Source organism: Emys orbicularis, chromosome 6 (assembly GCF_028017835.1).
Source record: "Emys orbicularis isolate rEmyOrb1 chromosome 6, rEmyOrb1.hap1, whole genome shotgun sequence".
In the NCBI taxonomy this organism is placed as follows: domain Eukaryota; kingdom Metazoa; phylum Chordata; order Testudines; family Emydidae; genus Emys; species Emys orbicularis.
In genome coordinates, this window is record NC_088688.1 from 39,374,397 (window position 1) to 39,398,229 (window position 23,833).

Sequence of the window (23,833 nt, forward strand, 5' to 3'; positions counted from 1 at the left end):
CCTTCAGGTGCTTCATCCTAACTTCTTATCTAGTGCCAATGAGCTCTCGAAATGAGTTATACCTTTGGCTCTGACTGAATCAGTCAGATCAAGTGGACCCTCTGGTTACCCTGGCGGGCATTATAAAGATGCTGATCTCTTTCTAGAAGGGGGGAAGGAGGAATAGGAGGGCTTACAAAGGGAGAGACTCCTGGGTTATAGCTGACCCTAGCAAACAACATGATAATAAAGGGGTAGTGTTATTTTTAAATATATTGTCATTGATTTATTGTATGCAGAGTAGATTCTCTCTCTAATGGAATCTGGTAAAAAGCTCAGCATGATGGAGTAAATGTTGATTACAAATATATACATATAATAAATAGAAGTCTTAAACTATTTCCTTGTAAGCTTTGTGGGAGATGTTGGTGTGAAGGAAGGACTTGAATGCGGCAAAGTGGTGGCCTTGCATATCAGTTAAAGAAGGGTATTAGCATGTTTGGCCATGATCTGAAAGAAAACACAGATGGTTTGGGAGAAGAGTATGAATAAGGTTTTTTGGATGATGTCCTTGGCAGAGCAGAGGGAGCATGGAAAAACAAGGAGCACAGTGAAACAATGTAATAAGACAAGGCCTGATAAATAAGGAGGGGGCAGTTTTCTCAATGAAAATGCTGCCTGCTAGTGAGGCAGTTTGACTTCAGAACTTTAAAAGTGTAGTTCTCACCAGTCATGTTTAAGGAAAGATGTGAAAAATGGGTTTGTTGGACATTGTCTTCCAGTATTCTTCTAAAACAGTTTTTCTTAATACAGAAGTTTAAGAAACAAGGATAGTAAGAAACTAGTACAATAATTCTTTTTTGTTTTAAAGGTATAAGCCAATACGCCGGCGAGTAATTTGGCTGATCGGACAATGGATTTCTGTAAAATTCAAATCTGACATGAGACCAATGTTATATGAGGCAATTCGTAACTTGCTTCAAGACCAAGACTTAGTGGTATGTATACATAGTTACATTTATCTTTAAGAAATATTTTGGATTATGTTTCATTTATTTTTTACCTAAATTTAGATGAAGAGTTTTAATTTCCTACACTTTAGAATTGAACAGTATATATTTCAGGAGCAATTCCCAATGTTATGCTGTAATTGAAGGTTGTAAGTTAAAATGTTGCAGGTTTTTTGGGGGGGAGGGATAGCTCAGTGGTTTGAGCATTGGCCTGCTAAACCCAGGGTTGTGAGTTCAATCCTTGAGGGGGCCACTTGGGGATCTGGGGCAAAATCAGTACTTGGTCCTGCTAGTGAAGGCAGGGGGCTGGACTCGATGACCTTTCAAGGTCCCTTCCAGTTCTAGGAGATGGGATATCTCCATTAATTTCAATTTCAATTTCTCCATTTTCTAACGTGATGGTTACAGGGCTAGCTGTGCCTCTGTCCCCTTCTTTGACTGTCTGAGTGCACCCCCTCAGGTCTTATGCCTCATGCCCTTACCTTTTCTGGGGAGGAGTTCTGCAGTTCTCCTAGTCTTAGACAGGGTCTCCAAGCTACAGCCCCCTGTGCACCAACTGTGATTGCTCAGCCAGCCTGACTGGGTTCAGCCCCAGCAATTCATCCGGGGACTGTGACCAGTGGTTAACACCATACAGCTTTCTTAAAATGAAAGATTGTTTAATCTTAATGGTAGGAACACAGCAAAGCATAAGAAAATAAAAAAGGATTATAACACAATGAAAGGTCTACACACATAGCTATCTTACCTGCAGTCCTAGGTAGGCTTATCTTACCTCTGGAGTCTGGTTCATCTTAACTCAATACTCCAGTCTTCTCTCTTCAGGTATGGTGTCTCTTTAAGTCCAGCCAAGTTCTTTGTTCTCTCCTGTGTCCCTTGAGCCTGGTCAAAGTGGTTTGGCCAGCTCCCAAGGGTAATGAACTTCAAAGTGGTGGTTTGTGCATTGTCTCAAGTGTTTTATGAGCAGCTGGTTTCAGGAACCATTGTGGTTCTTCCTGCATAGGTGCAGCCAATTCCTGTCTGAATTAATTCTTTATACTCATACAGTAAATAACAATAACAATCAGACAAACATAACATATACTCATAAATTATGGCAGCAGAAATTATTCACAACCAACAGAAACTACTTGCAATGAAATTCTGATGTTCACTGAATCAGCTTCATTGCTCTTTTTTCTTCAGCAGCAGTGCCCTTCACACTAGATTTCCAAGTTTCTATTTAAGGGAGATATTCCTGTCACATTCTGGGGTGCAATCCAGATCAGTAAGGGGTTGTCACCACGTGCTTCACAACTTTGGGTGCCTCACAATGCTTTGCTGTTGTAGTCCCAACCTGGGCTGCTCACAAACAACCAAAAAGCATGCAGGTCAGATCCTGAGTGTCTGTGTATATTTCCAGTCCTGGCCCACCAGACAATCAGCAACACACCAGTTACACTGGCTTCCACCAGCCTTGGTTACTGCTTTCAGGATGACCTCAACACACTCTCAGTCCCAAACTTTCCAAAAACATGTGTTCTGCACTGTCCAGCCCTTTCATCAACAGTTCAGATATGATCTGTTGCTCCTGTAAGGAGACAATATTCAACGGTTTGCTACTTTAACTGGAGTTACCAAACAGTTCAATTTAAGCATAGCACTGGATTGTGTTAAAGATAAAACAAGTTTATTAACAAAAAAAAATAGGATTTTAAATGACTTCAAGTATGAGATTAAGTTAGAAGTGATAACAAGCAAATAAAAGTGAAAACACATCTATAAGTCTAAAATTTCATCTGGCAAGTTTTGGTTCAAGGCTTTGTTTAAGATGGCTTTCCCACCCCCAATCTTCCAGCGAGATAGTGACTTACCCTTTCGTTAATCGGGATCTTTGCCAGAGGCCCAAAAGTGCTCATGCCTTTGTCTTCTTAGGTGAAAGAGAGAGAACTTGAGGTTCTCTTCCCCTTTCTATTATAGTCCAGTGAATCTTTTAAGTGGATTCTTCTGAGGGTTACCCTTCAAAGTAAAGTTTTATCCAAGCAGTATAGAAGGCTACATGGAGTCTGGTGGTATAGGAGTCTCCATGCTCTTTCTTTTACCATGCGTGTTTTCTGAAATCCAAATTGTTCTGTTTCCTGCCATCTCCTCCCCCTCTGTCTCGAGGACCATGTTTACTACTTCTAGTTAAACTGAGGTAAACACACCTTCCTTTATTTAGGATAGGCTTGTTTAACAACTTTTATCTAGTCAGGGCTGTATGGTTTTGAACATGTGCTAATAACATCATACGGGGGGAATTCATAACTTTACATATAATGTTACTATATATGTTTCACTGTGATATTCTTCAACAGTCAGTTATTAGTTTTCAAATGATACCTCATAAGGCATATTTTGTACAAAGATTATTACAATAGTGTGTAGGGTGTAAATTACAGGGGTGCTTTCGGTCACAGTTCCCCACACAGATTAGTTGGCAGTAGATTAGATTATTGTCTTAAATGCCTTCTTTATCTTTGAATTCCTTTTATTTTGATGAGCAGACTTTATTGGGACCATTTCTTTTCTAGTCCTCTCCCACTCGTGGAGGGGCCTAAGGGTATAAAAGAGCAAGTGGCCCCAAATGCCCTTAAGTTCCTTTGACTAACTCAGGGAAATGCAAAGAGTCTACAGCCAGACTGGTGGAAAAGCTGCGTGCCAATCCAGGTCTCCCACGGTACAAGGACATTTTCAGTTACCCCAAAGCACGACTTACATCGAGGCATCCATTGTGGTCTCAATTGCCAGATCGGAATCTGTCAGCAGCAACACTATGGAGCGTTGAGTGGTCAGCTAAAGATGTTTAGAATTGTTTCCTTGTTGCCGATCTGACCATTCACTGCCTGGATTTGACCTGCCAGGTCACCTTTGGAGACTGCTGAACAGATTCTGAACTGGCCAAAGAATATGCACATCCAACGTCTACTCATGGGGTCTGTGCGATGATCCACATTATCATTTTGGCCTCCGTCAGTCAACGGCACATGTTGTTGACGAGTGTCAACTGACAAGATTTCATGGTGGCCTAAGGGCCCTTCACTGTTCTGATGAAGCTGCTGTTGGGTGGCTCAGCAAGCACTGCAAATGCTAGAATTTAGAAAGTTGCTTTCCTGTCTCATCTATAAACGGTTAGATTGAATTGCAGGATTCATACTAACAGAATTGAATTGAGTAGGTCTATCACTTGTATGTTATGTATATTTAATATGTATCCATTGCTTTCACCACTACATTCCTCTGTTAAACACTCTAATTCTTCATTTTAATGAATGTGTCCCCTTTTGCCATATCTGATACGTGCTATGTAATTGCATCTGATCAGCATATTGTAGATTAGTTGGGTATATGGGAATTTCTCTGGTTAGAGAAATATTTTTTTGCTTTGTAGAGCAGGGTGCAGTGAAACCACTGTGCACAACTTCTCAGGAAAGACAAAAATAGTTGCTTAAGAAAAGTATTGTTCTACTGAAGGTGGATTACATTTATTGCCAAAATATTTGGGGAAGGTTTGGTTTCATCTCAAGTAGATATTTTAGAATGGATGCTTATAATAGTGGTGGCCTTAAACAGCCTCACTTTATATTATGTCTCATTTACTAATCATTCTAGATAACTGTCAAGAAGAAATTATTCAACTGTGAATAATTAATTACTTTGAGTGGCCTCTGTATACTCATGTCATCATCCCATTTTCCAGTCTAGTGTCGTGTTCAATTTCCATCTCTTTCAGGCCACTAACCTATTTGTATTTCATCATTCTCACCACTGCCAGGTGTTCAACTGCCAGGAGATATCAAAGTGTAGTCAATTAAGTTCAGATGCAGTATCTAAAGGGATGCCTTTGCACCGTCTTTGTCATAGAATTTTGCAAAGTTGCTTTTGAAGCTGTATATGGGCTTTAATTTTATCTCTCACCTGAGATCTGATCTGAGAGAGTGAAATCAGTCATTTCTAATACTCTTGACCTGCCATCCAGAGCTGATGCTCATTTCGGCAATTCTACAGTCCTTTGCTTAAAATGCATTGCCTCACTTTACTGGGCATGGTGCTTGCTAACCTCCCACAAGCCTCACTATGTAGAGGCCACTTAAAGAAAGAGAAGTTACGTAACATTAACTCTTATTCTTCCAGAATCTTGAATTAGCATATTCACACTCTTTGCTCACCTTCCCCACTTCTCCAGAGCCTTAGGAGAATCCCTGAGTTAGTGGAAGGAACTTAAGGGCATAAGGGACCACTTAATTTTTTATACCCTCAGAGCCCTCCATGAGCGGGAGCTGACTAGAAGGGAAATGCCCCAATAGACTCTGCTCATCAGAAGTTTCCAGTGGCTTGCAGTACAGACACCTTAACCTCAGGAGTATGGATATAGAGAAGCAACATTCTTGAAGAACAACAGTTACTATAAGTAATTTTCTTTCTAATCCCTACATCTAGCTACCAAGAATAAACCACTAAAATATTTTAAGTATCTTAAATATAATAAAGAGCAATTAACAGTTCACTAGGAAGCTAATGTCACTGACAGCCTGATGTGGACTGGACTCAGAGAATTAGGCTCTCAGGTTGGTTTTAAAAAAAGAAAAGTGTTGTTGTTTCCACACTTGTATGTGGAATTTTAGATCATATACATAAAAGTGGTGACTTCTGGCTCCTGGGTACTGATGTAGCCAAGACTGTGAGATTGGTAGCTAAGATGAATAAAAACCTTGTTTCAGTTTTGGCATTCTAGGTAAATAAAACGTGTGTAATTTTTTTCATTAAAAACTAGGAAATAAGTCAAAAAACTGTTAATAGAAAATTAATGGTGCAAAGCATTCAAGCCAGGAAATGCAATAGTTAAGATTTCACATGATCACATACTATCATTTCCAAAGGTCACTTCTCCCAGCATGTATCATGAATGCTATAGTGAATGAAGCATATATTTTTAATTGACTTCATTAGAACAGATTTGAAGAGAAGGTGCATACACATCATCTGCAATTTGTCAATACTTTAAAACCTCCATGCAAACTGAAGTTATTAAATTGTTAAAATATTTATCATGAATTATCACGGTTGAATATTTTTGAACTGAGGGCCAAATTTGGCTCAATTATGGCATTGTAAATTTATGGTAAATTCACTGACACCCCGTCCCCTGCATGCCCTCATTTGTGGGTGTGGACACTTCATGCCAACCATTCCTAATAGGAGACTCTAAACCCACTGCATTTAAACTGTCCTCCCTGCGATGATCTGATGCCCTTAATCGATGGACACAGCAGATGCCTCTTTTGCCTCAAGGAGGAATATATTCCTGATAGGTGTTCCATCTGCTGATCCTCCTCATTCTGAACCCAGAAATTTTGAGATACAAGAGTCAAATTAAACCTCTTGGCGCAATCCCTGGAGATCACATCTGATTCTGGAGAGGAGTGGTCCTTCAAACTGGGGCCAAGGAGATTACCTTGACAAGTGCCCTAGCTGCTAGGCACCCTGCCTCGTCTCCAGCGAGGAGCAGAAAACTAAGAGTCCCAAGACCATTGGCACTGTTGCCAGGATCCCCAGTGCTGTGACCACATCAACCTCGGCACCATCTCCCAAGCAGAGGCCCCCAGTGCTGTCCTCTTCAGATGCTGAATGATGCTCCCACACTGCGAGAAAACACAGTTTAGAACAGGTCAACATGATCATTCCACAAGGAGTCGAGGGCCAGAGATAAACCCTCTAAATCCTAGCCTAGCTAGATGGTAGCAAGCCACTATCAATGAAGAAGGCTTGAGAACCTGTGGCACTAATACCAACATCAGTGCTGAGATACTCCTTGGTACTGATTCTGGAATGACCAATAAGCCATTTCTGATACAGAGGTACATTTTCGAGGAGCCACTTTTACACCTCCTCTTGGCATCAAAACTGGTATCATAGGTACTGGCACCAGCAACATCAGTGCCGGAACTACATCCAACTGCACTGCTGTTCCTGGAGATGTACTTCTGGTTTGTGACCCCAGGTTGTTCTTCCTTCCCCACTTCAAGCATGGAACCGTCTCCTGAGAGATGGTTATCTCAGAAGAGCTCAATCATGGGCTCCCGATGCATTAAGTCCCAGAGTGGAGCTTCTTCACATGTCCCAAGAAAGAGGCAGTCCCAGTCTTTACTGGCTTTGGTAGGTGGAGCACCTTCACCAAAACTGGAGGAGTTCTGGTGAAGAAGCAAAGGTGGCTTGAGAGACACTTCAACTACCTTCTCCGGCCTGCCAAAAAAATCCTTCTCCCCGATGAAGCTGTCACATTGGCACCGACACCGGCCATCAATGATTTTCATGCCCTTGAAGAACTTCTCTAAAGAATAGCTGAAGCCTTGGCTATTGAGGCAATGGTGATCCAAGAGATTATGCACAAGCTGTTTGATAACCTCAGCTCCTTGGTGCCCACAAGCCTTATTTTTCCAATCAGTGAGGATATATTGGACCTAGGGAAGGGGCTATGCCATGCCCTGGCCTCTCTTCCCCAACTTCAAAGTGAGTAGAAAAGTGCTACCAAGTCCCATGTATGGACTTCGAGCAGTTCTATGTGTATCCAACACCAGGGTCTCTTGCCATTCCTGCAGTCTAAGAGACCAGGTCCAGTGAGAGGACTCCAAAAGACATGGATTCCAAGAAACTGGACCTCTTTAGCCAAAAGGCCTATTAATCAGCATCGTACAATTGAGCATTGCAAACTGCCAGACCCTGTTCAAAAAGTACAGTTTTTTTAATGTGGGAAAGGATGACATCTTTCCTCTCTTAGCTCCCGCTGAAATGCAGGGAGGAACTGAGAGACACCCTCAAGGAAGGGCAGTGCGAGCCAAAACAGCAGTAGTGGCAGTAATGGACATGTCCGATGCGGCCATTCAGTCCATGACTACAGCAGTCAAAATGATCTGGGCTTCCTTGTAACAGGTGTCTGGAATTCCAAAAGCGGTCCAGCTGACAGTTGAGGTTCTACCCTTTGAGGGCACTCCATTCCCTTACTAATTCGAAGGCAACCCTTAGATCCCTGGGAATTTACACTCTCACGCCATACCATAAACCCTTCTGGTACCAGCCACCTCAAAGACTGAGACCACCATCTTATTCCCATGGTGGTTAACTGGAATAGCCACTCAGAAAGAGACCATGCTTCTCTACGAGATGCCTGTTATCATGATCATTCTCCATCATGCACCAGCCTCCCTCCCAAAGGCAGCAGGTTTGATGAGATGGTCAAGAGCCATGCCACAACTACCTCAGAGCTGACCTTCAGAAACCTTACTCATTTCCATCTGGTGTGATTGAAGATTTTGGTCGACAAATGGGTGTTGGACATCATTGTCTATGGCAACTCCATCCAATTCTTTTCCTTGCCCCCTGCCTGCCTCTTTCCCCATCCCTCTTCGGGGATCCTTCTTATGACAACCTATTACAAAAAAAGGTAGCCTTGTTTCTTCAACTAGGAGCAGTAGAAGAAGTTTCTCAAGAGTACAAGGGGGGAAAGTCTTTGCCAATATTTTCTTATTCCAAAGAAGAAAGGGGATCTGTGTCCTATCCTAGACATGAAGACTGAACAAATATGTACCTCACCTCAGATTCACACTTGCTTCCATTATCTGATCACTTCAGGCTGAGGTTTTATTTGAATCTCTTGACATGCAGGATGTGTATTGTCACATTGGCATCCACCTGGCCCATAGAAATCACCTGAGATTTACTGTGGGGCCAGTCATTACCAGCACATGGCACTGCCCTTTGAATTCTGCAGGTACTGAGTATCTTTACAAAATGCCTTGCCATGGTAGTGCTGGCATACCTAAGGAAACGTCCACATCTGCCAGTATATAGACAGACTGATCAAAGGCAGAACACATTGGGAAACTCTAGATAACCCTCAACTATGTCCTCTCTCTGTTCACATGGTGGGGCCTCCTGGTGAACTATGAGAAATTGTCTTTTTCTATCACAGACAATGGAGTGCATAGAGGTCAGGATAGATTCCATGATAGCAAACCCATACTTACCATATGGAAGATTCCTCTCACTTCAGTCGTTAATGAAACCATGCTATCACACCTGGCTAAGACCGTGTGGATTTACCTCACACTATTAGGTCATATGTATTCCTCCTGGTCCTATAGCACTTGGTAGTGCAGATATTGTTAGACAATAAATCGGTTGATGTACTACATAAACAAGGCGGTGCCTGTTCTTCCCCCCCTTTGCAAGGACGCATTCAAGCTATGAAGCTAGTGTTCTCTCCATGGCGTAACGCTAATCTTGAACTTCTGAGGCACTAGCAACAACTTGGTGGACTTTCTCAGTAGACACAAGTGGTCACTGCTGAAATCGATCACCAAGTCAATATTCTACCAGTGGGGCAATCCAGTGATAGACTACTGCTGTTTTGGCTAGCACCTGCCCTTCCTTGAGGGTGTCTCTCAGTTCCTCCCTGCATTCCAGCGGGAGCCAATACAGGAAGGGTTTCACCCTTTCCCACATAAAAAACTGTACTTTGAGAATAGGGTCTGGCAGTTTGCAATGCTGAATAGTAGCATGCCTATTAGCCTTTTGGCTAAAGAGGTTCCATTTCTTGGAATCCTTGTCTAACCTAAATCTCCCTTGCTTCAATTTAAGCTAAGCAGATGGCTGGTACATTTTACACTATTTGGCATTTTTAAAGATGTGTGGCTTCATTCCAGATATGAGTTGCAGTAAATAAGTGTGACAGGAGCGACTGTAACAACTATTTCCCTTCTTAGTATTTTGGGAAAAGCCTTTGCCTGAGTTGTCCTGAACAGACTTCAGACCCTTTCAGACAGAATCTATCCTGAATGACAGTGCGGCTTCAGAGCTGAAAGGTCTACTATCAACATGATCTTCTCTTGAGACAACTACAAGAGAAATGCAGAGAACAAAATGCCCCTCTACATAGCCTTCAGCAATCTCACAAAGGCTTTTGACTTTGTCAGTAGAAGTGGACTATTCATGCTTCTAGAAAAGATTAGATGTGCCCTCAAGCTCTTAAGCATGATTCGATCCTTCCATGAAAACATGTACGGCACAATCCAATGTGATGGCTCAGTGTCTGAGGCTTTCCAGATTTGTAGTGGAGTTAAGCAAGGTTGTGTACTTGCCCCAACTCTGTTTAGGATCTTCTTCTCCCTGCTACTGAAACAAGTTTTTGGTTCCTCAACTGAGGGAATCTACTTACACACAAGATCTGATGGAAAGCTTTCAGTCTTGCAAGACTCAGATCTAAAACCAAGAATCGGGAGGCCCTTATCCATCACCTTATCTTTGCTGATGATGCAGCAGTGACAACCCACACCGAAGCTCATCTTCAAAGCCTAATGGACAGTTTTTCCAAAGCCAACAAGACTTCGGGCTTACTATAAGCCTAAAAAAGACTAACATAATGTGCCAAGGAGTTGAGGAAGGACCCTCCGTCAAGATCAACAACTATGAACTTTAAGTGGTGAACAAGTTCACATACCTGGGCTCCACTATCACAGTCAGCCTTGAAACAGAACTCAACATCTGCATTCGAAAAGCCACCACAATAACGTCTAAACTGAACGAGAGGGTATGGCTAAACAACAAACTGACAGAACACACAAAGATCTGTGTGTATCGTGCATGTGTTATCAGCACACTTTTGTATGGGAGCAAGACATGGATCCTATACTCTCATCAGGAAAAGAGGCTCAACAGCTTTCATATGCGTTGCCTTCGTTGAATCTTTGGAATCTCCTGGAAGGACAGAGTCACCAGCACTGAGGTGCTCAAACAGGCCAGCTTACCCAGCATGCAAACACTCCTCAAACAGAGACGCTTCCGCTGGCTTGGGCATGTGTGCCGAATGAATGATGGATACATCCCAAAGGACATCCTCCACGGCAAATTGGCCTCTGGAAAAAGACACAAAGGATGCCCCAAATTGTGTTTCAAGGATGTGTGCAAGTGAGACCTCAAAGAAATGGACATGGATGTGGACAAATGGGAAGATCACACTCAGGACCACAGCCTTTGCTCAACAAAGGTCTCCGGAGTTATGAGAGGAAGCAGTCCAGCTTAGCAGAGGAGAAGAGCTCGCAGAAGACAGACCCCAAAGGATCGAAACATCACCTTTAAATGTGACAGATGCAGCAGAGATTGTCTCTCTCGAGTGGATCTCTTCAGTCACGTTTGCGGCTGCCATAAAACCAACTGAGTAAATTCTTTACCTCTCTGGGGCGCATACCCATGGTCTCTCGAGACTGAAGGATGCCTACTAAATCCTACTTTCCATGGTTCTTTTGGCATTCAGTAGCACTGAGTCCCAAAGGGCCCCCAAGCGCTTTCTGAGAAATGGTGCTATTTGTTTAATGTAAAAGATGTTGAATTAGGTGTCATCTCTATGATGCAGGCCGTTCAGTTTATATTGTTTTACCAGCTCTCCTAATGGCTTCATATAGATCTTGAGTAATATGGGGGAGAGGAATAAATCATAGGAGATTCTACATTACTGTTTTTGAGGTGGAAGAACAGATGCCAATAATAGCTATCTAGATTTAGTCTGAGTGGAAGGTCTTGAGCCATATCAGGGCATTTCTGTTCACCTCTGCAGCTTCCTGTGGATGGGTCAGGTTTGTTTGGTGATCAACAATATCATACGCTGCAGCGAGGTCCCACGGAATAAATATGTGTTTTCTTTCCGTGTCTGTGATCAGGACCAGAGCAGGATACCAGTAGCTGACAGTTGACATTTTGGAAGCTAGCCAAAAAAAAAATAGCCTTCGTTAGTTAGATACTGGTTATTAGGTTGAAGTCTGTAGCATTGAGCAATGATTTTTGTAGTGCTCGGTGGCCTACTGCATGGTTTAATGTGAGAAAATAGAATCCTTAAATTTTCTCTGTTAGAAGGGGTCCCAGTGTTCTCTCTTGCCATCTAGATGGGGCAGGGCTAAGTGTCACTGGTTGTGGCCTTGGTTGCAGTTAATGCTTCCTTGATTGCTACTTCTCATAATTGTCTGAATTCTTGGAAATAGGGTGTTCGTGGGCCTGTAGTTGGTTTGTTGGTGGTAGCTCATGAGAACCGTCCCAGAAACAGGTGATCCCCTCTGTCTCAAGAATTCTCATCACAGCCATATGGCCCACTTCTGCAGTCTTTATTAGACTTAACTGAGCGTTTTGCCTGAGTAGGGACTGCTGAGTAGGTCCTGCAGGTGGTGTGATTGTTGGCAATTTGTAGTAGTTTTTTAAATCCTGAAAAATTCTAATTTATGCAAAAACTGCTCCTTATAAACAATATAAAGCTAAAAACCCTGGGAAAATACAGAAATATGCCAGTGTTAAATTAATTTAATTTTATCCCTGGAAACATGTAAAGTATATGTGAAAGCTTAACAATTTCAGATCTGAAAATATTACACTAATTTCTGTGAGATAATCAAAGTAATATTTAATAAGGGTAATAGCATGATATTTCCTGATTTTTGTCTTTCAGGTCCGCATTGAGACAGCTACAACACTGAAGTTAAATATCCTTTTTATTAACTACAATTTTCTATTTTATTATTTCTTCAAAGCTACTGGAAATTAATGATTTTTGATCATTAATAATTCACATTTTAATAGTAATTCAGATTGAGTCAAAGATATTGTAATAATGTTTTTCAATCTTCAGTTTTTCTTTAACTTTTGTTCACCTGTAGATGACTTTGAGTTTAGAACTGACCAGTTTTTACCGGTAAGGGCATTTATGTGAGTGTGAGTGCTTATGTGGGTAGAGGAAGGGAGGGAAAGCAACAATTCCAGTTCCATTTCAAAAGAAACTGTTCAATAGTTGCTGTATTTATTTAACTTCAATAACAAGAAAAAAACTATTCTGTTGTTGCACAGAGACTTTATTGTGCAACAGTTAAGGTTGGCACACACATATCTTACCTGACACAGAAACAAGGAAAAGCCTCCTGACAATACATATATTCTCCACTCTTCCACCCACAGATACACACCTTGTCATTACCACAGCTACCACACATCACAGACTAAACATTATTTCCAGTATGGGTGCCAGTCTTTACTAAACTACCTCTTCCACATATACCCGATTTTCCCTCCGAGCTCCTTTCTGCACACACTGCTTCCTAAACTACCCTTTGCCAGAAATATTAGTTGTGGTTGTTAGGTGTAATGCAATGTATTAGAAATGTAGCAGAATTTCCCCAATGTTTATCTTTGTGAGCACAGTGTTGGCAGTAAGTAAATAATGAGATGGTAATCACTGTACAATAGATTGTGGTCTGTTTCAGTTAAGATTATTTTGCTGTGATATATTTGATGAACTATAAAAAGTATCATCTTGTAATTTATACTGTTGAGCACTTGTGTCCACATGCATTATGCATTTGGTATTTTTGCTTTAGCTGTTTGAAATTGTTGTGATAAGTATTAAAAATGTCATTATTAATAACTTTAGGAAACAAAATTGTTGTCAAAGTTTACAATTTTTCCAGACCTCTAGCAAATTATCAGAGACTGCTTAAGAGAATTTGCTGCCCTATGCAAAACTTCTGTGTGCCACCCATCCCTGCCACCCACTAGAATAGATGCTCTAATTTGGGGGGGAGGGCACACGTAGGACTTTCTGGGAGGGGGGATTGTAGTGAGCCTTCTGGTCTTTTGGTGGTTATGGTAGCATAACCGGAGAGGGGGACTTGCAGCACCACTCACTAAGGTTTGGCCCAGCTGCCCCTTTGTCATGACAGAGGGGCAGCCAGGCCAAATCTGAGAGTGGCGTTGTGATCTGGTGCACAGGGTTACAGTGCTGCTCAGGTTTGGCCCCTGTTGCCCTAGCAGTTGCCTCGTTTTCTTATAGCTAGAGTGGCCTCTGAATATCATTCTCTCCAGAGGTGCTGATAGCTTCCAACTTCTAGGAATTTAAACTTTGAAGTAATTTTAATACATTTAAACCTGAGATCAAAGCTTATTGAAACTGGTCCCATGCTTGAATTCTTATGCAAGGCTAGTACATGTTAGGTACTGAAACTTTGTAAAATTCAATTTTGGATTATGAGTGGTCAAAATGTATTAGACTATTTTTCGAAATGCAAGACCAACATGTTGCAGAACTTCCAACACACTAAAAGTTCATGAGAAATTTCAGCCCAGTGCTGTAGGCAGATAAGAAAATTGCTGTTTTAGATTTCTATTTGTATTCTTGATAATCTAACTAATCCATAGTTTACTAATTTCTTTTTATTGTAGTATCTGGAATCCATGTTCACTCTACTCTTTCAGCTACTTCAAGAAGTCACAGAATGTGACACAAAGATGCATGTTCTTCATGTTCTTTCTTGTGTGATTGAAAGAGTCAATATACAGGTAACTGTTACAGACTATAATATTAAATTTGAAGCCTAGTATACTTGTCCATTGATGAGAGCAAAGAAGATTTTTTTTCTATTTATTGCTATTACATTATATCAAAATGATGGAAGTAATTACCCTGCAGTGTTTGTTTTATTTCAGTAATCTACACAGCTCTGCTTCTACTTCCCCTGTTCACATTTTTTTGCCCAACATACTTGCTCTGCCTGGTCTCCTCCCACTCAACTTTCTGTATTTTTTTGCTGTTCCCTACATGTGCAAAATTTAATTTAATTTTTATAATTCCCCTTTTTGTCTTAGACTTTCAGCTCTAATCACCTTCTCTCACTTCTGATTTTTAATATTTTTTGTTGTAACTAATTACAAGATGTAACAAAGAGTCCTGTGGCACCTTAAGAAAGCTTATGCTACAATACATCTGTTAGTCTTTAAGGTGCCACAGGACTCTTTGTTGCTTTTTACAGATCCAGACTAACACAGCTACCCCTCTGATAATTACAAGATACGTTTTTTGAGGTGCCCATTACTGTAGTGTCTAGGCAGTTTAGTTTATAGCAGTTCAAGGACATGGAGCTCAGTTTCCTGCATTGTTTTAAAGTCACCATCCTCAACTACAAGGTTATAAGGTTAAAATTGTTGACCTCACTTTTTACTACTTCCTTTCCTTAGTATGGAAGTATATTTTAAGTTTAAATTTAGGACATTCAAGATGTTCCTGAGGAAATAAAATTTGATTGTTGTCTGCAGTCAACTTTTTTAGGGTACTCGCCTCAAGTGGGGTAGAGAAAGGTAAGGCAAGGTAGAGGAGGTAGCAGTTCCTCTGACCTGTAAGTGGTCCTCGAAGCAGCAGCTTTCTTTGTGAATCTCTGAGACAAATGTAAATTTTCTGTTTATCCCCTGTATGAACAGAGAGCCTGCTAGTGGATCCTCACTCCTTTCATAATTGTTTCTTCTCCTTCCACAACAGTTTGTCCTAGTGGCTCCTCCTTTTCTCTTCATGGAAAGAGCACTGTTGATTCCTGTTTTTTCTTTACCCATTAATGGAGGTCTTGATATAGTGATAGGAGTAGTAAGGCTGATAGTGGCTAGATGGGGGCGGTTGAGGATAAATGATACTTAATTTAAAATAGTTTTAAAGTGATTGTTTTATATCTCTGGCACACTTTTGTGTGCATTGCTCATCATCTTGGATTGTGAATTCTTCAAGGTGAGGTTTGCATCTTACTCTACATGTGGAAAGCACATAGCACATTCTGGGTGCTGCTGTAATGCAGATAATAAAGGTATGTAAATTGTGAGAGTGTCTGGATAAGAGATGAAGTTCACCTGAGATTTACTTTGGCTCTAATACTGATGCTGCTCTGGATTACGTGAGTGTTTGAGGCACATATAGATCCTCTCACTTGGACTCCTTCATCACTGGAATTAGTTTTGGGGAAATGCAACCACCTAGCACAGTCCTTAATCTCTCCCAATTTACGCTAGCCAGCTGTGTTGATTGATGACTGGGTCCATGAACTGGAAATTGCTGGCAGGCAATATTTTTCTTGTCATTTCTGGCTGAAATAGTATACTATGCTTAATTAAGCTGATGATTTAGTGTATCCTAGCTTTACATTTAATTCTGTATGAGATTATTAAAATAGGGACAAGAAGCATACAAAATATGTAATAAATCAGGCAAAATTTATGAAGTTTTTGTCCATACTTTGTGTTGAACATACCATGGTAAAGAAAAAACAAGTTATGTGAAATGATTGCTTTATAGGAAGTTATCCTTTCAGCATTAAAAACTAATATGCAGAAGTGGTTAATTTATGATACTCTATATAGGTAGCTAACAAAATGAATTGGAAATCTGGAAATTTATAAAGAAAGATAATTATACAACATGAACAAGATGTTAAAAATTACACATCTGGTAGTTTTTATTGTTCAATTTGTTAAAACACCTTTTGATTTATTCTACTATGATGTAATAAAACTCATGCAAGGAAGAACTTCTACAATGTGCAATAAGGATGTGCAATAAAACTGTAATTTCATGTTTCAATTATTTGAATTGGTGTTAAATACAACATGTTGTATTATAGTTGCATTCGTTTCACAGTTGTGTTGGTGGTGGCTGGGCTCCCCAGATTTTAAAAGATGCCTTTTCTGTTGAGAAGCATTCCTATCATTGATGGGAATTCTCAGTGTATACATTGCTTGGGAGAGTTGCATATTCTCAGCAAGTGCAAGATTTGCACTTCTTTTAAGGGAAGATACCGTAAAAACAAGGAAATTAAGTATAGACTATTAGTGATAGAGCAAGCCTTAAGACCGGCTTTGGACCCTGATACAGAAAACCCCCATGTACAGGGGCCCTCTGCTTCTGTTAATGCTCCATCTATATTGAGCTTCCAAGATGAAAGCAGCGTCAAGACCATGGTCTACAACACACTCTGAGTGAGGTAAATATAACTGTGGCACCAGTACTGAGAGCTTCCCACTCAGAGACTAAGGAGGGACATAAGAGGAGCAGAACAAATTGTTCCCTCTCAAAAAAGATTTGATCACAGGAGACCTCAGGCCCTGAGAGGAGTGCTATTGAGGCTCTGAGTACTTTGGGTAACATGAAGTACTCTAAGACTTCATCTAAGTTCCATACCTCAGCGCTAATAGGCATGGTACTGAAGACCACTACTGCCACCGTCAGGGTCCCTGATAGTAAGAGAGCAGCCTCATTGGAATCTGTGGTACCCTCAGTACTGGCACCAGCACCTCAGAGACATTGGTAACAAGCTCCCAGTAGTGTAGGAGTTGTGGTATCCTAAAGACCTCATGGTACTGAATGAGCCTGAGTCTCCCCTCCTTGGGACCTCTGGGCACCTCTCAGTAGTCAGATCTTGTTAGGTCACAGACCATACATTTTGTAGTGAGACTATTCCACTATTCAGGAAGAAGGGTTGTCACTTCCTGTACAATATGTGGAGGAGCATTCAGACTCAGAGCTTTCAGTTCAAGGCTCTCCAGTTTACTCTAGGAGTCGTTATTCCCCTCTGCAGATGCAAGAAAGAAAGGATACAAGACATCTGCATCTTAATACTTGGGATGATCAGTGATGGATACTTCCCCCCTCTCCCTATGCCTTATGGCCCTCCTCATTGGCCTTATTGGGACCCATGGGCTATTTACAGCCATCAGTTTCGAGGGGCCCTCATTCAATCTCATAAGGAACACAGAAGATCTCATTCCCATGTACAATCCATCCCTCCCTCCCCTCCAGTCTGAATCAGCAGAGGAGACCTTTGAGGAGCAAGAGGCAAGGGCAGACTAAGAGGTAACCCATCTTACAAATATCTCTCCATCACCTGATAAGGCAGTAAAACCACCACTGCGATCATTAGCTGATGACTTTTGGGAGTTCCAGGACCTGATGAAGCGAGCTGTAGACCTGCTTCAGATTCTGTTGGAAGAAGTCCAGGGTTCCCATCACAGGCTCCTGGACATATTGCATACTACTTCTTCAGCACAGGTGGTATTGCTGATGAACTAAGCTCTTCTTGAGCCAGCTAAGACCATCTGGCAAACTCCAGCAAAGGCACCCCCTAAATGCAAGCATGCTGATTTAAAAAAAAAAAAAAAAAAAAGCTACATCCTGGCCAGGGTTTATGAGTTTCTGTTTTCACATCTGGCACAAGTTCTTTGGTTGTGGACACAGTTAATGAAAGGTGGAGACAGCATATTCTAAAAGCTACCCCATATAACAAGGACCTCTCTTTATTCCAACAGGCATGGGAGGCTATAATGTTGGACAGATGGGTTTTGGAGGCCATTACATCTGGTTACACAAATCATTTTACCTTCATCCCTCCCTTCTGCCCCCGCTACCCGCCACCATCCCTCTTCAGGGACTCCAATCACAATCTATTGCTGAGACTGAAGTTTACATTGCTCCTAAGTCTCACGGCCATCAAACCAGTTCCACTTCAACACAGAGGAAAAAGATTTTGTTCAAGGTATTTTTTGATACTCAAGAAAAAAGGGGTTGGAGGCCAATACAAGATCTCAGACAACTGAACAAGCATGTCAGAGCTCTGAAATTCCAGATGGTGTCCCTAGCAGCTATAATTCCCTCCAGGAACTGATTTGTAATTCTTGACCTCAAAGATGCCTACTTCCATGTAGTAATTCATCCCTCACAGAAAAGATTTCTGAATTTCACATTCAATCACAGTCACTACCAGTCCTGGATCCTAACCTTCAGCCTTTCTTCTGCTCTCAAAAAACATGGCGGTTGTAGGTGCCGACCTCTATCGTCTAGGAATAACAGCCTTTCCTTACCTTGATGACTGGCTTCTTGAGGGCTGATCTTATCAGGAGGTTCTATTAGCAGTTAAACAACTTCAGTATTCCCCTGTTTAGGTCTACAAATAAATCTCAAGAAATTGGTCTTGACCTCTATAAAAAGTATTTATTGTGTAGGAGTGTTTCTGGGTTTGATGATGGGCAGTATCTCCCTCCCAACAGGTTCCTCACTTTAAAGAACCTTATCCAAAGAATGCAGCTCAGTCCTCAAGTTCCAGCAAGTTCTGCACTTCTGGGAAATGTGGTACCTTATGTTTTCTTAACACAAAATGCCAGGTTCCATCTTTGATGACTCCAGAAGTAGCTCCAGGCAGTTTATGTACCCAACAAACAGGTCTGAACAAGCAAGTGTCAGCACCCAGTGGTGTCCTACAGTCACTCACCTGATGGACTGATCCTTCCAAAGTTTGTGCAGGAATCTCATTCAGACAGACTCCTTCTATGGTCATGATAACATTAGACACTTCCCTCCTGGAATGGGGAGCACATTTAGGTCCTCTCACAGCCCAAGGCAAATGGTCACAACAAAAACAATGCTTGCACATCACTCTTCTGGAGTTAAGGATGGTCAGAAATGCCTGCCTCCTATTTTTACCCTTAATCAAAAACAAGTCAATCAAGATCATAATGGACAACATAGCTTGTATATATTATATCAATCATCAGGGAGGAGCACATTCCTCCTCTCTCTGCACTGAAATAATAAAGCTCTGGAATTGGTGGCTGGCCAACCAGATAGTCATTTTGGCTTCTTACTTCCTGGGTATACAAAATTCCATGGCAGACAACCTCCGCAGACATTTCCCCCTAAATTACAACTGGGAGTTGGAGTCTCAAGTCCTCAAACAAAATAATCCTATCTTGGGGGTTTCCAGAGGTCAATCTTTTTGCCACTGCAACCAACACAAAATGCAGAAAATTCTGTTCCAGAGGAGGACTCGATCCCCAGACTCTAGGAAACAGCTTTCTCTTTACATGGGGAAAGGGTCTTTTTATGCATATCCACCAACTCCAGTGCTCTTAAAGGGTCTCAACAAGATTGAGAAGGACTGAGCCAGGGTCATTTTGACTGCACCAACTCATCCAAGACCATTTTGGTTTTCTTATCTAATCAGACTCACTGCTCACCATGCATGGCAGCTTTTGATCAGTTCTCAACTGTTGTCTCAGGATGCGGGTTGAACACATCACCCCAATCTGAATGTTCTGTAACTCCAAACATGGCTCCTCAATGTTTTTTGGGACTAGATAGAAGCATCCTGTTCATTGGGAGTACAACATGTGCCATTAAATAGCAGGAGGGAAACAATAAGACACACTTACCTTCAGAAATAGAGACATGTTGTCTTTGGTGTAACTGCCGTCATCTTTTGCCTGTCCAACCATCTCTTTCCAGTCTTAGGTTCAATTCCAATAGGTAATCCATCAAGGTTCACTCAGCATCAATAACAGCTTTCCACTTGCCAGAAGGTTTGTCAGTTTTCACACAGCTGACTATAGTGAGATTCCTGAAAGATTTTATGAACCTTTTTCTACAGATTAGAGATGCTAATCTGCTTTGGGATCTCACCTTGTTCTTAACCATCCCATGAAACAGCCTTTTGAGCCACTAGCTATGTGCTCTCTGTTACAGTTGTCTGAAGGCAGCCTTTTTTGGTGGCCATCACTTCTGCATCCAGGGTTGGGGAGATTGGGGCTCTAATGACAGACCCTCCATTTACTGTGTTCTTCAAGAAAAACGGCATCTTTACAACCCCATCCAAAACTTTTACCTAAGGTTTCTTCTGTGTTTCATATTAACCATACTATTCACCTTTCAGTTTTCTTTCCTAAGCCACATCAGTCTATGCAGGAAGCTACATTCCATGCACTGGGTGTTAAGAAGGCATCGGCCTTTTACTTGGACAGAACCAGATCATTCAGGAAATCCCCTAGACTTTTTGTTTCTATTGCGGCTAGGTCTAGTGGATTCACTGTCTCCATGCAGAGACTCTGATTGATCTTTGGATGTATTATTACCTGTTATAATTTGGCTCATATGCCATCTCCCCTCTGAGTGACTGCACATTCTACTAGATCAGAATCTATGTCTGTAGCCCTCCTCAAGGACGTTCCAGTTCCTGAAAAATGCAAAGCTGCATCATGTACTTTGGTGCATGCTTTTTCCAGCCATTATGCTGTAGTTCACACTGCTAGATTGGATGCTGCTGTAGGCAACATAGTTCTCTCTTCAGTGCTGGACTCTGTTCCGAAACTCCTGCTTACTTAAGGGGATTACTGCTAAGGAGTCGCCTGAAGTGGAGCACCCAGAGGGATACTACTCAAAGAAGGAGAGGTTACTCACCTTGTACAGTAACTGGAATTCTTTGAGATGTGTGTCTCTGTGGTTGCTCCACTACCTGCCCTCCTCCTCCTCTGCTTCTGAAGTTTCCTCTGTGAGACTTTGGAGTAGAGAAGGAACTGAGGGTGGTTCATACACACAGCCTTATATAGCCTCAGTATGTGGCATGAGCATATATGTAGGGTGCATGCGCGGGTCGAGTGGGCATTGTTACCAAAAATCTTCAGTCAAAGGCACAGAACACATGCACACCTGAAGTGGAGCACCTACAGGTGGATACATCTTGAAGAAGTCCAGTACTGCACAAGATGAGTAACCTCTCCTTTCCTTTTACTGAACTTGGGTTTTCTTGGACTCTTTCTTCCCACACAATTCAATTATATAGGCTGTTCTAATCCATACTTTAGACGAAACCATTTCAATATGAAAACATCGTCCGTTTTTTCTTTTCATACATGACTAAGCTTTTACTCACATTTTCATAATGTCTGCTATGAATAACATGTTCTGTGTAACCGTTACATAATCATGGACCATTTAAATCTCTTGGTAAGAAATGTTAGGTATTTTTGTTAATGAAAAAAAGAAGCAAGTTCAAAACAAAAATATATTTAATATTGTGACAAAACCAACTGAACATAGCTTGTGCAATTTTGGCTCAAAGATAATGTGTGAAATTTTTGGAGATTTAATAGCTTTTGTATAGTTTCATGGTTAAGTAAAATATTTTACTCTGTTAAAAATATTTTCATTTTGATTTCTTGACTGTAGATACGGCCATATGTAGGATGTTTGGTTCAGTATTTACCCCTGCTTTGGAAACAAAGCGAGGAACACAATATGCTGAGATGTGCCATTCTAACCACTCTAATTCATCTTATTCAGGTAAAGTATCAAAATCTTCCTGATACTTTCTCACATTTGTATATTCTGTGTAATATTTTATGCTGGTAAACTGAAGGTAGTATTTAGCTTTATAGAGTATTATTTACATTTTAGTTATCCTTAAGTGCTTTATAATAGTATATTAGAAACATTGTGCTATAATTGTGTAGGCAAGCATAGAAAGTATTATACACGCAACAGTTTTGTTTACATAGTTTTGGCCATTAAAAGTTGCTTTATTGAGTTTTGTTGTTGTTAAGTTAATCAAGTTAACTCTTCATTTAGAAAAATTTTGGAATTGTGCCTTTTATCTTCTTTATGAAGTAATGAAGAATGCCTGAAAGGTTTTAACAATTTGCTTTTTCTGGCTTCTTCTCCTTCCCTTAATCCAAGATGTTTAGGGTGCATGTCTCTTCTTGCAAATACTGGAGATAGTTCAGAGTTGTCCACAAGGCTCTTGGGTTTGGCCACGTCCCTTCCACTTTTGCACCACATTCTTTGCCTATTGAGAATGAATCCCTTCATTTACTCCTCATTTATATCTCAGAGGATGGAGAGCTCTGAGGCTTGAGACCCTGTCCAAGCCCTCTCACTCTGAAAGCTAAGACCCAAATCAGAGAAAGAAGAGTTCTTTCCCTTGAGATATGTTTGCATCCACGAGGGAGGTGATAGCCACTGGCGAGGGAGCGAGAATAAGCAAGCTAAAGGCAAGGACAATATTGAATTCAAATAGGAATGGAAAACTTCTGAGAAAATTAAGAAATTCTGTGCTGGGTCCTAGAACACACACATTTTCTTATTATCCTACCTCAGGTTGATGAGGCAGGGCTATCCCAGGTAAAGGGTTTATCTGTTGAATTTTCAGGTCAAGTTAAACAGTTAGTTTTCTGGACAGCACTGCTTGGCTTTTGCCAAATCATAACTCACAATCCACTTATTTGAAATTGCATTAATTTTCTACAGTTCTCAGCGTCCGTCTCCTTCCACTGTGAATAAACTGAATACAAACCTTTTTGCTTTTGGGGACTGCCCACCCTATGATATTCAGTGCTGTTCACACCTGTTTTTATAGGGAACATTATAGAAGGATAATGAGGGTGACTCCAGTTTCTTTAAAAAGAACAGGAGTCAATTTCTTCAGGAGCTCTCAACATACTCACTCTTTCCTTCCTATTTAATAAATGAAAATGTACTGTCATTGTCTCTTTTTTCCTTGATGTTTAATATAGCGTATTCTTAGTTTTGACAAGAACCAAAAAGCAAATGAGATGGTAGCTTTTGGAAAAATCACACCTCAGACAACTCTATCTTTACACAATACCAAACCAGCCCAAACAGGACCAAGTACTTGTTTTTAAATATGTTTTTACCAGCTTTTATAAAAGGAAAGCGGGGGAGGGATAGCTCAGTGGTTTGAGCATTGGCCTGCTAAACCCAGGGTTGTGAGTTCAATCTTTGAGGGGTCCATTTAGGGATCTGGGGCAAAAATCTGTCCGGGGATTGGTCCTGCTTTGAGCAGGGGGTTGGACTAGATGACCTCTTAAGGTCCCTTCCAACCCTGATATTCTATTATTCTAACCCTAATGGGGGCACGGGGGAGCTGTATATATGATAGTTGAAAGTGTGCTCTATGTGCAGCTGTGGTATTTAATAAAATAGGATACATAAGGAATAGCATGGAGAATAATACAGAAAATATTCTAATGCTATTATCTAAATCAATGCTTTGTCCTTACTGGGAATACTGCATTCAGTACTGGTCATTGATCTCAAAAAGGATATTCCAGAATTAGAGGGAATTCAGAGATGATCAGTAAGAATGAGTAGGGGACTGGAAAAAGTCTCACATGAAGAGATATTGAGATTGAGCAGAGAT

At 41.1% G+C, this 23,833-nt stretch overlaps 1 protein-coding gene across 1 annotated transcript in view; it reads left to right on the forward strand.

Annotated features, from left to right (window-relative positions):
- Positions 1-23,833, forward strand: part of IPO11 (importin 11) — a 250,011-nt gene that overhangs the window by 82,575 nt on the left and 143,603 nt on the right. Inside the window, exons 17-21 of the mRNA XM_065406414.1 lie at positions 851-977; positions 12,496-12,529; positions 12,698-12,738; positions 14,259-14,375; positions 21,844-21,957. Coding sequence (XP_065262486.1) covers positions 851-977; positions 12,496-12,529; positions 12,698-12,738; positions 14,259-14,375; positions 21,844-21,957 — 433 coding nt within the window. The remainder of the gene's footprint in view (positions 1-850; positions 978-12,495; positions 12,530-12,697; positions 12,739-14,258; positions 14,376-21,843; positions 21,958-23,833) is intronic.